This window comes from Notechis scutatus, chromosome Z (genome assembly GCF_049901735.1).
Source record: "Notechis scutatus isolate UNSWTSFEM ecotype Mainland chromosome Z, rNotScu1.2, whole genome shotgun sequence".
Classification (NCBI taxonomy): Eukaryota; Metazoa; Chordata; class Lepidosauria; order Squamata; family Elapidae; genus Notechis; species Notechis scutatus.
The window spans coordinates 129,054,197-129,071,193 of NC_142025.1; the positions used below are offsets into that span (position 1 = coordinate 129,054,197).

General features: G+C 37.8%; 1 protein-coding gene across 1 annotated transcript; it reads right to left on the reverse strand.

The window, feature by feature from the left end:
• Positions 1-1,622: 1,622 nt before the first annotated feature.
• On the reverse strand, positions 1,623-9,042 carry LOC113426457 (vomeronasal type-2 receptor 26-like). The gene is made up of 4 exons (XM_087947263.1): positions 8,425-9,042; positions 7,398-7,625; positions 5,578-5,704; positions 1,623-2,518 (listed from the first exon to the last, which is right to left on the reverse strand). Exons 1-4 carry the CDS (start codon positions 9,040-9,042, stop codon positions 1,623-1,625), a joined length of 1,869 nt encoding a protein of 622 aa, XP_087803389.1.
• Between the last annotated feature and the right edge of the window lie 7,955 nt (positions 9,043-16,997).

The window sequence follows — 16,997 nt, forward strand, 5'->3', positions numbered from 1 at the left end:
AATCCTCAAGATAGTTGGTAGCGATGTGGAAACCGAGGCTCACATTGGACAAAATCTCTGAAGTTTTCCCCCCCTTCTTTTGCTGGTACTTTGCTTGTGTGGAGTAACCATTCAAAGTTACAATGGCACTGAAAAAAGTGACTTATGACCATTTTTCACACTTACGACTGTTGCAGCATCCCCATAGTCATGAGGGCCAGGCGAGGAGACGCGTGCCTCAATGTGAGTGATATTGAATTGGCCACACCCAGCCAATAACATGACCACCAAGCCATGTCCACCCAGTCACATGACCACCAAGCTGCGCCCACCACCTAAGCCATGCCCACAGAACCAGTTGTTAAAAAATTTGAATGCCATCCCTGAACATAGATAATACAGTACAGGTAGAAATAAGGAAAATAAGAGGAAGAGCTGGAGGAGCAATAACAAGGGGATACTTACATGTACTGATCAAGTACTCATGAGAAGGAAGGCTTTGGAAAGTGATCTCATTTGAAAGAAAGAAGACTTGATAAATAATTGCAGCAACGATTAAATCCCCAGACTGATAATACTTGTGAATGACTGGAAGAGGACTACTGAGCTTGCAATTGTGAATAGGAGAAATGAGCACGGTAACAAAAAAAGATAAAACTAGGGTCCAGAATATAACCAAATCACTGTAATATACTGTCATTATAGACATTAAAGTGCAACTTCTATGTTACCATTTAACCAAGGATGTGGGCTGGCAGTCATTACATCATCACAAGATAATACAATGAAGATTATATGGAATTAAGACAAGGATGTATCACAGATCAAATGCAAAATCTTTTTCTTTCTGTGTGCAGTTCCGTATTTCTGAGCAGATTTTAATGCTATGCAATGTCTTAATGTAGGATCATAGTTTTGTCAGTGTCTACTGAAATTCCCTTGAGACATGGAGTAGAAGAGACGTTGAATATACTTAATTAGTAATCAGGACTATTATTTTTCCAATAGGACTGTCTTTGACAAATATCAGAAGGATATTCTGATTTTGAAAAATATCAGAAGAAAACATGTTTAGTATATCTAAGTACTCACTGGAACAATACTATGAACCTTTGGAACTAAGGCACAAAGTAGAAAATGGTGGAGTGGGGGGTTATATGCACAGAAGAAGAAGGCAAAACACATTTGGTGCATTGAATGAGAAATTGCAGTCATATGAATTATCTGTATGTTCACGTTCCCGCGACTCTCTAAGTTCTTTGGCCCTCTCGCTTTCATGGGAATCTTCATATAGAGCAAGACCAATGCTGATTTCTTAATTTCTATTTGGTATTACTAATCCTCCAATCTCCCTCAGAGAGAACCACTGAGTAGTGTATAACATAATCAATAAAGTTAACATTAAATTCAAAATAATTTAACAATAAAACTTGTGTGTTGACTCACACATAGCCAATAAATAATTCTATTTTACTCTACTCTATTCTGCTCTACCGTATTTTACTCTACACTAGTCTTAAAAAAACATGCTACATCATCTCTCATACTGTCATACACTGACTGAAACTGAAACATATGTGTCCCTCTATAGATGAATGTAAATAATTAGGCATCATCCAAGGGATCTGATATAAATATCAGTTTTATTTTTTCATTAGTTGTTCCTTCTTATTCAAATCAGGTCTCAGAATAATGATATAGCACTTAGGAAAAAAGATGCAGCCCAGTAATCCAGCTGCTGAAGCCAAAATGGAGAAGATCTCCACTGCAACCACATATTTCCCCTTGGTGCTCAAATAAGTGGGAACAAATGATACCCACACACTGCAAAAGACCAACATGCTGAAGGTGATGAATTTGGCTTCATTGAAGCTGTCAGGTAAATTCCTAGCGAAGAAGGCTACAGTGAAGGTGACAGTGGTCAAGAGCCCCATAAAGCTAAGGACAGTATAAAACATTGCAGTTGAACCTTCATTACATTCCAGGACAATTTCTTCAACCATGGAGTGCATGTCTGAATCTGGAAATGGGGGAGACATTGCCAACCACACTACACAGATGGTGAACTGAGCCATGAAGACAGATAGGACAATAATGTTGGCCATCCTTCTCCCCACCCATTTCCTCATTTTGGAGCCTGGCTTTGTGGCCATGAAAGCAAGAACTACTATGGTTGTTTTACCCAAAATACAAGAAAGAGCTGTAGAGAAAGTGATGCCAAATGTAGTTTGTCGCAACAAACATTTCACTAAACCAGGTTGCCCAATGAAGAGCAGAGTACAAGGGAAGGAGAGCAGGAGAGCAACGAGAAGAACGTAGGTGAGGTTCTTGTTGTTGGCTTTGACAATGGGAGTATTTTGGTTTTTAATGAAGATTCCTAGTACCGCAGCTGAGACGACAGAAAAGGAGACTGCAGTCATTACCAAAGACATACCCAATGGCTCTTGGAAAGTCAAATAAGTTACAGTTTTTGGAAGACAATTATCTCGACCCTTGTTTGGATGTTGATCCTCTTGACATGGGAAACAATCATCTAAGTCTGGGGGGAAAGAACAAATAAAACTGTTTCACAGAACCATGATAGGTTTTAAGCATGAAAAAATAATAACATCCTACATTTTATAAGTTTATTTTTCTCAAAATAATTTAAAATGAAATTCATTATATAATGCAGTGTTCATTTTCTACATTCTTTTAGTTATACAGCTATCTCAAAAATTTTATATGACATTTTTACTCTCCAGGTAGAATAGGAAGGAAAAAGAATTGAAACAGCAGGAAAAAAACAGCAGGAAGAGAAGAAGAATGCAAATCAGAGAAATTTATTGATCCTTATGCTATTTAAATGAATTGGTTGATTGCAGCATTAAATATTTCCCAAAAGTGCTGTTTCAAAAAGCGTCTAGACTTTCCTTGTTTTTCCTTGAAGACGTTTTGCTTCTCATCCAAGAATCTTCTTCAATTCTGAATGAAGCCAATCAGTCAGAAGCCAATCAGTCAGAAATGAATAAGCTTCTTGGATGAGAAGTAAAATGTCTTCAAGGAAAAAAGAAAGTTCAATTGTTTTTTAAAAAAGCAACCTTGGGATAAAAATTATTTTTTTTTTTTTTTTAAACAAGTTTTATTAATTTTTAAAACACACAAATTATCATTATTCATTACATGTTTAAACCTTTTTCCATTGTAAATTTAACAAGTCAGATAAATTATGATTCTGTTTTAAACCATTTCCATATAATATACCAAAACCTCTTATTCAATTTCTCTTTACTTCTCTTTACTCTTATTCAATATCATTATTATTATTTCATCTGATTCTTTCTGACTTAGTTACCATTATTCTCATTCTATATTTCTACAAGTTTTTACCAATTCTCCCCCCAAAAAGAGACATATACACACACACAAAACATAAAAAAAAATCTTTTTGGAAAGTAACTTGGGCCCAGGTATCTCTCTCTTCATGGACTTCAATTATATTCATGCTCATCTTACATATCATTACTTATTTTATTTACCATTCTAAACCTTCTATATTAACTTCTCCACATATTTCACACTTCTTAATTCTACCTTAATTAATCATCTTAGTTTAAATCATTATACTTGTATCTTTTGTCCATTTTTATCATCCCTTTGTCTCATATCTTATGAAAAAAAAAGAAAATCAGTTTCTCCTGAAATCATTAATCAGAGTATGATGCCTTTCTATCTCCCCCCCTAAGTTAACCAAATTAATCTTTAAAATAATATCTAATACCCAATCAGATTTTGCTTGGTACATTCTATCTAACTAATACATCCAACACAATTAAGTGCATAATTAGACAATAAATCCAAATATTAAAAAGAAATACTATAATAAAAATTTTATAATAACATCAATACCATAATTTTATTAAACTCTTTAATTAAAACAATATTCTAAACCTCTCCTATTATTAAGTTTTAAAGCCAATCATTTTTAAACATTTTAACATTTTAATCTCTTATCAACTCTTAAACCATTACAATACTACCATCTCATCTTATGTACCTTGCAAAATCTTTTTAAAAAAAAAAAAAATTATACTTTATCCATTATCCATAAAAATTCCTTTTTTTCCATTTAATTTCAAAACGTTGTAGCTTTTCTCCACCTTTTCCCTTTCTTTCTTTTCCCAACAAACCTTTCTACCCCCCCTTCTTCTAGCCTCTGCCTTACCGGCTTCCCTTCTCTGTCGTATTTCTTTTCCCCTTTGTTTACAATCATCATATTGGTTTTGCACTTTATTTTTCCCTTTCTTAAATGTTTTTTTGGATCTTAAGTCCTTAAATCCTTTAGTTTTCTTCTTTTCTCTTCTTTTCTCTTCTTTCTCTCTTCCTTCTTTCTGGATCAAATTCTGAGATTCATTAAAGATGGCTCCTTCCTTTCTTTCTTGTTCCTCTGCTGTCTTCATCTGTTGTAATTTTTGTTGATAATTAGTAAGCGCCATTTCTAAGAAAAGGAAAGCTTCTTCCACACCATCTTTACCATTTTTTTTTTGCTTGTTCATATTCTTTTCTTAGTTCCTCAACAGAAAGAGCCATTATAAATCTTTTCTCTTCTTTTCTTCTTCTTTCTTCTTACAACAACCAGAATATTCAAAAAATAAATAAAAAGGATAAAACAGTCCCAAAGTTATCAATCAGTCCAAACCAAGGCAGAGTTCTCACTTTCTCCTTCTGGGGTAATATCAATCAAAGAGAAAGAAAGTCCAATTCTGTTTAAAATCTTATTACAATATATTCTAGTCTTCAAATCCTTAAGGCATCTGCTCCAACAAATCTTAGCATACAAATATTTTCTTCTTAATCCTCTCTCTTCCCACTCATCGCTTAAAACCAATTTCCACCTAAAAAATAGGTTTCTTAATATCCAGTTATTTATTCCGTAGGAAAAGAGGAAAGCTATCCTTTCAGCACCTTCAAGCAGCCGCTTTTTCCTCTTCTGGCAGGTATTATTCAGAGAATCATACTTTTCAGGAATTTTATTAAATATGTCTTAGAGTCCTAGGAGCCAAGAAAAACTTTCTCCTCTCAATCACTTTCTCCACTTCCTCCTGCGCATTCTTACCCGGCTGCCAGCTTCTTTGTGGCGGCCATTACGGACCGCCGCTGCACCGTCCTGGGAAAAGGGAGTTCTGCCGGCCAGGGAGGGAGTCTGCAGCACCCCAAACCCTTCTCCGGATCCCCTACTTCAGCTGCCCCTGCAGTCTCAGCCTGGCTCCGCACTCCGGCTGGGTCGGAGCCCAAAAAACGGCTAGCGCGGCGAGGATCGCGCAGCCATTTTAAATCCCTGCCATTTCATGGCCGACAAACCGGAAGTTTCGGATAAAAATTATTTTGGATGACTGAGAATCTCAATAGACATTATGTCCAGACCTTCTTATTGAATGGGACATATTACTTGGAACTTTGACGCATTAAATATCTCTTTGAATTATAAACAAGTAATTCACTGATCTATACAACCTGTTAGATAGCTCAAGATTTTCAGACACCATAATACTGATTAAAAATTCAACCCCATTTATATTTATTAAATTGTTCACATATTCAATATATTGCTTTGCTTACCCATTTGGTCAGCTATCTTCCCTTCTGGACACTGTCTACAGTCATAGCAGCAGGATAATTTCCCTTCTATTTTTACCTTGCTGTAGCCAAAAGGACATTTCTCATTACAGATGGAAAGAGGCAATGTCTGTTCATGAATAAAATCAGAATCATTTCACATGAAAAACTTACAGGTTGGAAGAGTTTATTTTATCTGGTATACATACCCTAACTTTTCACATCCTCATCAAAACTAAGTGTCCCATTTCCCCATTTTCTTTAGTTTGAACTTTCAAATGAGCATACTAGGAATATTGCATCCAATTTTGGCTGCCACAATATAAAAAGGTGTAGAGAGTATAGAAGGAGTGAAGTGAAGAGCAACATTGATGATTAGGGATTGGAAGCTAGAACATATGAAGAACATTTGCAGAAATTGGTTGTGTCTAGTTCAATGAAAAAAAGAACTTGGGGTGAAATGCAAGCAGTCTTCCAATATCTTGGAAGAAGAAGAGGTGGTCAACCTATTCTCCAAGGCACCTGAAGGCAGGATAAGAAGCAATGGATAGAAACTAGAAAATACCATTAGAGGAGGAAATTATTAAGAAAATATTGGAATGTGCTGAAATGAGTAGATTGACATTTGAAATTAGAGAACAAGAGGATAAACAATTTTATAAAATTTGGGACCTTTTCTATCAATGGTTAGATAATAAAATACAATAATAGAATATTTAGAATTTTAGAAAATAATGAATATATAAAGATGTTTTTCTTTTTTTTGTTATCATATTTATAAAATGTTTTTAGGATAGATTTGGGAGGATTATATGAATTGTTATAAAATAAACTAAGTAAATTATAGTTATCTCGCAAAGTATGAATGAACACAATTATAGTCAAATGATTGTTTAATAGTGATACTAGGGTATTCAATTTTTGATTGATAATATGAGTTATTATGCAATGTAACTGTAATTGAGACTATGAAATGGATGCACAAAAAATTTGTAAACCAACCGACACACTGCTTGTACACTTATGAAAGAAAGCTGGATGTTTTTATGTTTTTTTTTGTTTGTTTGTCTTTAAAAACCAATAAAACTTGTAAAAAAAAGAAGAAGCAATGGATAGAAACTAATTAAGGAGAGAACCAACTTAGAACTAAGGAGAAATTTCCTGATAGTTTGAACAATTAATTGGTGGAACGGTTTGCCTCCAGAAATTCTTGATCCTCCAACATGGGACATTTTAAAGAAGAGATTGTACAACCATTTGTCTGAACTGGTGTAGGGTTTCCCGAGTAGAGGGGGTTGGACTAGAATACCTCCCAAGTTATTCTGTTATTTCCCCAACCAATATGCTGAAGTTGGGAATTGAAATCCACACCTCATAAAATTGCTGGGTTGACGGGACACTTGCTTAACTGTCCCCCCCTTTTTTTTCTTGTTTCCACTGAATCGTGCCCAATTCTGAGAGACTGCCTGGAGAAGTTTTTGAAGTTTTTTTGCAAGGTTTTCCAGAAGTGATTTGTTATTTCCTCCTTCCTAGAGTGAGAGGATGACTAGCCCAAAGTAATTCAGCTGACTTTGTGCTTGTGGCAGGACTATAACCACACCTTCTCTTTAATGATTTGCATTAAAGATTTTCTGATAATTCCCTCACTATACGACTTTAATCCACCTATATATACTTTAGTAGTTTATGTTTATATACATCAAACAAAAAAAAAATGAGGTTGTTAAATCCAAGTTTGATTGTGATTGTGATTGTTGTTTAATTATTTACCTCTGTGGATCAATGAATAGATGATTTCCTAAAAAGTGAAAAATAAAACACACCTGGTTAAATATGAAGGGCCAAACAGCATTCTTGGCAGAAATGGTAAGGAGCTTTTCCTTGGGAGCCAGGGGGTCAATTTTTCCAATTTGGACTTTTAGAAAGGACTTGTTTGGAAATATGACCCAATTGAAAATATCAAATCCAGTTTTCAATTCTCCATTGGGGCCAAAAGAAACCTGTTCCCCAGCACTGTTGTTAAAAGAGATTTGCTGCAAAAAATGATGGAGCTGAATGAAAAAATAAAACAAAGAAATATAAGTATTAACTAGATTCCTTGAATCATATGGAGAGCTCTCAGTTCCTTCAGTATGGTTTATACCCAAAGGAAAGTAATTTAGATTTTCTATTCTGTTGTCTGTTTTCACCTGAAAAGGTGTTATATGAAAATTCCAGCATAACATTGAAAAGGAAGCGGAATGACATATTAACTTGCTTTGCTCAACCTGGAATGTTAGGATTTATACATTTACTTTGCTGGCATAAGATTTAGACACTTTTAAAAACTCCAATATAGAAATTTCTAGGCCAAAACAGCCTTCTGTTCCACCTCAGCAGTTATTTAGGGAAAAAAATAAAATAGAATTGAAAACAAATTAACTTGAAATCTTGAAGTTTTCTTCATTCTAATCATTGACAAAGTTTTTACATGTGAAACTGTTAAATATAGTAAATTGAATATGATACTTTGCCTAGCATTTCATACATAAAATAAAGTTCATATGTCAGTGTTTTTTTCAGACTTTTTCAAAACCTTAAGTTTATTTTCAAATTGCATCCAATTTTGCATAAATGCCCCTATTTGTCTAGACTATTCAGATAATATTAGAAAAAGATAATAGATTTTTTTTTTTTAGTTTTTGCATAAGGGAATGCCATGAACATTCAAAACTATCTGTAAAGGGAGGGAGGCGAACAGTTTAGAATTATGAAATATAAATAAATAAAAACACTTTCAAAAGAAAAGAGAAAAAAATATATAAGCCACATGATCTGATGATCTTCCTGATTTGGATTAGTAAACATTACCTGCCATGGTGACTGAAGGAAGTACTCCCAGCTCTTCTTATCAATTTTCCGACTGTCCTTGAGTTTGGAGGCATACAAGTCCCTCAGAGCATGTGCCACAGCATAGACTGCATTGTAGATGCTGTAACTATGTCCACCCATTGTGGTCTCAAAGACAGAATTAGGAAGAGTCTCCAGCTTTTCTTCTCCAGTGCAGATCCTTTCAGCATTCTCATCTGTAATATCACTGGAAAATGAGCATTCAAATGCATCTTTCCAGAAATCCCTAATAAATCCATCATCTTTTTCTAGGTTTGGGTTTTTCTTCTGCATAAATTGTTGAAATCCTGTCAGCTTCTTTGAGCGAAGTGCAAAGGAAATTGCACCATGGAGAAAATCAATAGGCAATGGTCTTTGCATTAGAATAGAAGTGAATTCCATTTGAGCTGTCATGACCCAAACTTTGGCTTTTCTCTCTTTTGGAATATCATCAGAATCTAAAACAGACAGCATCATCGTCAATGTCACTATGCTTGTAATTTCAGCATTGAAGATCACTGCAATGACTGTACTCCACATGATCACTTTGTATATTTTATCTGCCTTTTCCACCATTTCAGCAGCTTCACTACCATACATCATTTGAGGTAGACATTCTATAAAGTCAAAGCAGATTCCTCTCTCTGAAAACATGGAAAGGCTCTTTTGAACAAACCTCTCCCTATCTTCCTCAAACAGAGAAATCATCCCAACCCAGGTCCATCCAAAATGCAATAGCAAGTGTAGCACTCCTTTCAGTTGGTGGATCTCATCAGGGAACATCCATTTGACAAAAATTCCTGCTTGGTCATTACTCATCAAAGGTGCCGATCCATATGTGATCTAATTGGGGAAATATGAATGAACATGGGAAAAAAAGAAACAGACTTTTAAAAAAATTAAAGAAAGAATGCATTTTTTTAACTTAATACAATACTTGGGTTTGAGTGGGATACAGAAAGAGACTTCATAAAAGATATTCTTGTCATTACATGACAAATATTTCTTGCCTCTGTAATCTTTCTCATAGCAGTTATCATAAGGACTCAACATCTGAAAATAATAACTAGCTCATGAACTTTCCATCTTGCTCCACATTTTTTCTCACCTGGGGAAATTTGTAGTTGAACAGGCTGATTGCCATGTTGAGACAGGTTTTAGTCTGGGGTCCTCCAATGACAGCTACTGTATTGGTCTGGTCATTACATTTGTAGTTGGGGATAAATGTATCTTTAGCAGATAAAAATTCCATTGCTAAACGATAAGTTGTATATTCCTCAAGATAATTGGTAGAGATGTGGAAACCAAAACTAACATTGGACAAAATCCCAGAACGTTCATTGATCTCCTTTACAGCAAATGCCAGAGCCAAAGCATGTTGATAATTATGAGTGAGGAACCTTCAGTGAGAGTTACAAATAACATCAAATATTTCTGCTTCAGATTCAAAAAGTTGATATCTTTAATGTTATGGATCTAGTGCTTATGTATTTTGATGTTTGGAGCCTCGTCCTTAATGAACAATTGCATTAGATTGTATGGGGTTTGTATAAGGGGAGATAAGCTAAACATGAACCAAGAAATCATTTGTAGCCTGCTTTCTTCTGTATTTTAGATTCTTCTTCAATATTAGATTTTAAAAATCTGAAAAAAAAAATCTCAAATGCACTTCAGGATTTCCTGCTTTATTTCTGGATGAGAGGAAGCAGTGGGGCAGAAATCAGCATTAGCCTGAGGGCATCCACAACCTCTAGATTTTTATTTTCAACAGAGGACTTTGCTGAAGGAAGTTTTCTGAAGAAAGATTCATCTACTTTATGAGTCAAATCAATTTGTCTCCATTTGAACTTCTTTATTAAAACATGAGGTATTTCTGTGAGTTCTGTAATCAAAAATGGCCATATATGGACATTGGAAGTTGATTATTGACTAACTGGCAAATGATATGGTTCAGTAGAAAAATACTACAGGAAAGAAATGTAGGAGGAGAAGCAGCAGTAGAAGGATACTTACAAATACTGATCAAGCACTTCACGAGAGGGGAAGCTTTCAAAAGTGATCTCATTTGAAAGAAAGAAGACCTGATAAATAATTGCAGCAATGATTAAGTCTCCAGGCTGATAATACTTGTGAGCAATTGGAAGAGGACCACTGAGTTTGCAGTTGCAAGCAGGAGAAATTAATATTATGTTAGGAAAAAAGAATAAAATCAATGTTCTGAATATAACCATCTCAGTATAATATATTGCCATAGTAGATATTAAACAGAAGCTCCTATTTTATTATTCAGATGAGGAGTTAGGTTGGCCACCCATTAATGTTACCTACAGTTAAGACAATGAACCTTATCTGGAATTAAGACAAGGAAATATAAGTTCAAACACAAATCCTTTTCTCTCTCTCCCTACATGTAGTTCTATATTTCTGAGCAGAGATTAATGCAATGTAATGTTTTAATCTAGGGTCACAGTTTTGTCAGTGTCTGCCGGAATGCCCTTGTGACATGGAAAAGAAGGGACAAGGACTATACTTAATGAGTAATCAATAATATTACTTGCAACTTTGTTTGAAAAATATCAGAGAGAAACATGTTTATTATGTCTCAGTAGACACTACTGCATTGTTATGAATTTTTGGAACTAAGACATTAAATAGAAAATGGGAGAGTGAATGGTTATATGTACAGAAGAAAAAAATAGAGAAAACAATAGTGGAAATACATTTATTGAGTTCATTTTTCTTATTCTTTGCTTAATGTAGCATCTATCATGATACTATTACTAATATATCACAATACTACTACTATTATCCACTACTTTCCCCATCTCCTGCCCAGTGGTGTGATTCAAATTTTTTTACTACCGGTTCTGTGGGTGTGTCTTATTTGGTGGGTGTGGCTTGGTGGTCATGTGACTGGGTGGGCATGCCTGGTCATGTGATGGGTGGGCATGGCCAACTCAATGTCATTCACGTCAAGGGGTGCCTTGCCTGGCCCCTCCCATCCCAGCCATTCCTTATCATACCCAGCCTCAACATATCTATAGTTCTGTAAAAATTTAATTCACCTTTTTTTGACTTTATTATCTACATACTATAGATGTACTTTCATGGATCACTGAAAGTAAGAAATGGCTCACATGCTTTGACCAAGAGTGTGATAGGCAACAGGCTTTTAAGGACTGTCACAAAGAAGTGGGGGCAATATATTTTCCAAAGAAGCAGAACGCAAACAAGAAGCAATGGATGTAAACTGAACAAAGAGAGAAGCAACCTAAAACTAAAGAGAAACTTCCTGACAGTGATACCAATTAACCAGTGGACCTGCTTGTCTCTGGAAGTTCTGGGTGCTCAATCACTGGAAGTTTTTCAGAAAAGACTGGACAGCCATTTCTCTGAAATGGTATAGGGTTCCCCAAGGTCCCTCTAAGTATTATTCTGTTATTCTGACACTTTCTCAGGATCTCTACTCAAATTCATTTCATAATTTCACATATAAAATAGCCATTCGTGTAATACAACCTGCATATTGTTCAAAACAGTAATTATTATTGCTGATGTTTGACAGCAAGCTTATGTCAAAGATCACAAGAGTGCTTCTTTCTCTGTATGTATACAAAATATCACATATCAGGAATAGCATATTAAGCTGGACTTATGCAACCTGATGTACAAAATAAACACACACATATTTATGCTCTGCACTAGAAATTGAAAAATATGTGGTATCCCTGGGCAAAAGAAAAGCAGTAAAATCACTCTAGATGTAGTGTAGGGACAGTGTAAAATATCAACACATGATAAATAATGAAAATGTAGGGCTCCATGGAATCCTTGCCCGACAGCAACGTAATGGCAGATGGGAGAAGAGATAGTCTCGCCAAAAGAAAAATGTCATCAATGTCAGCCAAGTAGTTTAGAGGCTGAATAGTTTAGAAGAGAGTTTAATCTGAAGAGAGGGGGAGGGAACACTCTAGCCAGCCAGCTTGTTTATCTGGAACAGACTTAGGCAACGAAAGGAACAGTGGAAAGGAGTTGCAAAGAATGCGAGGGGGAATCCCTGCTGTAAGGGATAATTGGCAAGCAGTTAAACTGCTTAATGGAGGGGATAGAATGGGAGGAGTATTGTTGTGGGGAAAATAAGAATATAGCTGGGAATCGTGGATAGTGAACATACGATGTAGGACTATGGGGTTTGGGAAATTAGGGGTAATAGGATAATTGGGACACAAGTGTAGGGCGGAGGTAGAAACGTTTAGGTGGGTAGAGTAAGGGGATAAATTGCGCTGGAAGGTGGTTGCTTCCAGCACTAATCTTGCTTGGGTCTACCGTGCTTGCTGATTTACTGTACGTAGAAAATAAACTACTATAAACCATTCCATTTGTTGCTTCATATCTACGGATTCCAGGAAAACAGCTAAGAGAAACAATTAAAAATAATAACACAGAGTTTTCTCTCTTTCTCTCCCTTCCTATTTCTTTTTCTTTCTTTTTCTTTCGCATGCATACAAATGCAGAAATACAAACACACTCACAAAGATAAAGCCATCATCCTGATTTTTTTTAACCATCCAATTTCCATAGTTTGTAGGGAAAGGAAGCATAATATTTTTTTCCCCAAAAGAAGAAAATAAGCATCTACCAGCAGAGGGAAGAAGAACTAGGGGAAAACATGATAGTGTGAGATTGTGGCTAAGAAAATTCACCAGGATTCAAAGTTGATCCAAGGAAAAAGGCTTTATTGTAGCATTTCTGCAGAAATGGGTTCCTGCCCTGGCAGGTGGGAGGAACGAAAGGCAAAGCTTAAAGGCTCTACTCTTATACCCAAAACTACCCCCTAATACTCCCCCCCCCCAGTATACAAATGGCTTGATTTACAATCTATCTTTCAGGATACAAGTTACATTTTATTATCTTTCATGGTACCTAGCTCGTAACAGACACTTCTTTATCCGGTATCTAGCATTTCAAAAGCATTCCAAAATGTGTGATAGTTCCCAGCACTTCAAAAACATTCCAAGATCAGTTCTAATCAGTGCTTGGTACTGCCTTTTCTCACTTCAAAAGGAAACATCCCTTTTTCATCATGAGCTTTGAGTCATAAAATGAATACACTTCCCACAATCCCCCCTGTTCTTGTTCCATCTTTGACTCAAACTCACATTAATTTGTTCAAAATACATGGACCAAAGGTGAAGATTAATAATAACAAAATTAAGGATCCTATTAGAGTGGAGATTAGGGCGGCCATCCCTTTCTCTTTTTCTTTGGTTCAGTCCTTCCCTCAGTTTTTTCATGGAGTCCTGTACTATCCCAGAATGATCTGTATCAGATCACCTTTGAACAGAGGGTCCCACCAGATGTGTCCCGTAGACACACAACTCCAGGCTGCACAATAAAACTGATCAGCCCCTCCACAAGTCTTTTTGTAGCTTCTTTCAGTTTTATGTCCAGGGCAGACGTAAAAATGATGTTTCTTTATGAACGTGTCATCGGTGGTGGACAAGAGGACCCTTCCCAAATCAAATTGCAGTTCTGGAAACCAAGTATTGGGAGGCCTCTTTCCACTAGTCCAATTGATTATATCTGAATGGGAATCAAGTACAACCCAAGTAACATTCTGGGGTTGATGTGAATCCTCGCTTCCCCAGGAAGTTCCCAGTCCTAGTCCTAGAATAAAGACAATTAGCTCAGTCCAGGGTTCAGACTTCTTCATCTTTTCAAGGTGAGCTTCAGCGGCTGACCATCCACTGGAACTGCCCTCCAAGGTTTTTCAGGTTCCGGTGCCCTTTTGACTCTGCTGTAATGTGTCCAGCCTCCTTCCCGAGTGCGAACTGCAGATTCAGTTGTCAACACACCTGGTACGGGCCTTCCCAGCTAGGCTGCAGCTTCTCGCCTTTCCAAGTCTTTGTCAGAACCCAATCTCCAGTCTCAAAGGGATGTTGGCTCCCAGCAAGAGGTGGTGGTTGCACCAACAGTCTCTGTTTATAGAGAGAAAGCAAAAACCTGGACAGTACCTGCAAATATTTTCTCAAAAATAAATCTTTAAATTCAGGAATTGGATTCCCTATTTTCGCCCAGTAGCATCCCGAATGGAGAGACTCCTGTGTCTTTCCTTGGACATGTTCTGATTCTGAGCAGTGACAAAGATAAGTTCACAAGCAAGTATTTCCAACCCCCCCCCCCTTCTCTGGTAATTCAGTGAAATCAATTTGTGCTCTTTGAAAAGGCCAGCCCACTAGAGGTCGCCCTCCCTCATGTACCTTTTCCAGAATTCCCCTCATTGCATTCACAGAGACCACCCTCACCCCCTCTGAGGTTCTCCACCCATCCTCAGTTAATGTACACCCTTCTCTTTCCAAATCATCTTTCTCTTTTCCTTCAGGTTTCCAATCCTCATCTTCTTCCATTTCTAGCAAGGGAATTGATACCATCACCAGCTCTATCTCCCCTGCAGCTTCCTTCGCCCACTTGTCTGCCTACCTGTTCCCAACTACCTCTGGGGTGCTTCCTTTCTGATGAGCATACTATTGCCACTTGATTTGGCAGTTACAGGGTCCCCAAGGCTTGTTCCACAAGCTGTAATTGTTCAACTTGTTTCCCATCAGCCTTGATAAATCCCCTCTCCTGCCAGATCTTACCAAAGGTATGGACCACACCCCAGGCGTATTTGGAATCAGTCCAGATTGTCACATCAATTCCTTCAGCCAACTCCAAAGCCCTCTTCAAAGCAGACAACTCACATTTCTGCGCAGACCATGAAGAAGGAAGGGGGCCCTTTTCTATGACCTCCCCTTCTCCTGTCACGACTGCAAATCCTGATTTCCTCTTTCCTTCCTCAACCCTGCTTGATCCATCCACAAACCACCTTTCCCCTTCCTTCAAAGGAGTCTCTTCCAGATCCTCCCTTACCTTTGTCATCAAATCTACTTGCAACAAACAATCATGGTCCTCAGCTTCCCACTCCTGCCTTCTTCCTTCTAAAAATTCTGCTGGATTCAAATTCCTATCTGTCCCAATCACTACATCAGGGCTGGTTCTCAAAATGGTTTCATATTTGAGAATCCGCCCCTCTGTCATCCAAGTTGTTACTAACTGACTTAGCACAGAAGTGACCTGATGGGGAGAATGCACAACAAGCCCCCCCCAAAGGTTAACTTCCTGCTCTCTACCACCAGCATAGCTGTAGCAGCCACAGCCTGCACACACACCAGCCATCCTCTCACCATCGGCTCCAGAGTTTTGCTCAGAAAAGCGATGGGCTGGTATTGCCCCCCCTCTTCTGCGCCAACACTCCTAGTGCCGTTCCCTGAGCTGCTGACACATACAGATGAAATGGGAGCTTCAAATTGGGCAAAGCCAAAACCGGTGCGGATGACAATGCCTTCTTCAAAACCTCCCATCTCTCATCATCTCCCTCTAACCATTCTATACTCTCTCCTTTTCCTACCAGCTTCCTGTGCAAGAATTGAGCTAACACAGTGTATTGATCCACCCAAGCTCTGCAATACCCCAACAATCCAAGCGCTTTCCTGACTTCTGTCTTATTTCTGGGGGGAGCCAGGCTCATGATCCCTTTCACCCTTTCAGGATCCAAGGACCTCACCCCCTGCTGAATATAATGCCCTAAATATTTCACCTTCTTTTCCACAAACTGGATCTTTTCCCTTGAAACTGTCAATCCTTGCTCCTTTACAGATGCTGCTCTAACCTCTTTCTCTTTCTCTCCAGTCAACAACAGATCATCCACATACTGAATCAACATAATCCCCTTCCTTTTCTCAAAAGACACTAACTTTTCAAAGCCTGTCCAAACAACAAAGGAAACTGCTGTTTTCTTCCACTCTCAGGATCATCCCATTCAAATGCAAACAGGTCTCTACTTCCCTCCTCAAGGGGGCATGCCCAGAAGGCATCCTTCAGATCTATCACAGTAAACCATTTGTCTTTGGGAGGGATTCATCCCAAGATCACTGGGCTTCTCCCCTCCTGCCCAGACCTCATCTGAAATTGCTATCTCATCTTCCACAGTCATCTTCCACATCCTTACTCCCTTCCCGGTATCCCACAGCTGAAGCAACTCCTATCCATTCCAGGCTGCCTCATTCCCATACTTCTTCCTCTGGAACCTCTTCCTCTGCCCCAAAAACTTCCCTGATTGTATCCCTCAAAATTCTCCCTCCTTTCTCCAATTGAATCCTTTCTCAAAATTCCCACCTTTCTTCACCTCATTCTTTGCTGCAGCCTGTACAACTGCAACCATCATTTGTGACTTCTGTCTGGTTTTTACAGTGTCTCTGTTCACAAAACTTGTTGGGCTGCTTTCAGGAGATCAACAATCCCCACTGCTCCCCAATTATCCATCCCAATTTGGAACTGCTATGGGGAATTTTTGATCTCCTGCCAACCCCCTTGTTGCCCATTCACTCTTGCATCCCATGCTTTCCAGGCTGAAGTCCCAATGAGGTCACGCTTCTCAGGAGTAAATAGATGCCCCAAAATGTACATCATCTCTTGATAAGTGTAATCATTCGGACCCATCCACAGATCTAACTGTT

Excerpts from the sequence above, each read along its gene's own strand:
- LOC113426457 (XM_087947263.1), bottom strand. The coding sequence starts at position 9,042 with ATGTATGGTAGTGAAGCTGCTGAAATGGTGGAAAAGGCAGATAAAATA. Across the intron at positions 5,705-7,397 it reads GGCCCTTCATATTTAACCAG|ACATTGCCTCTTTCCATCTG; the intron begins GTGTGTTTTATT and ends ATTCATGAACAG. Across the intron at positions 2,519-5,577 it reads GAAGATAGCTGACCAAATGG|ACTTAGATGATTGTTTCCCA; the intron begins GTAAGCAAAGCA and ends CTTTCCCCCCAG.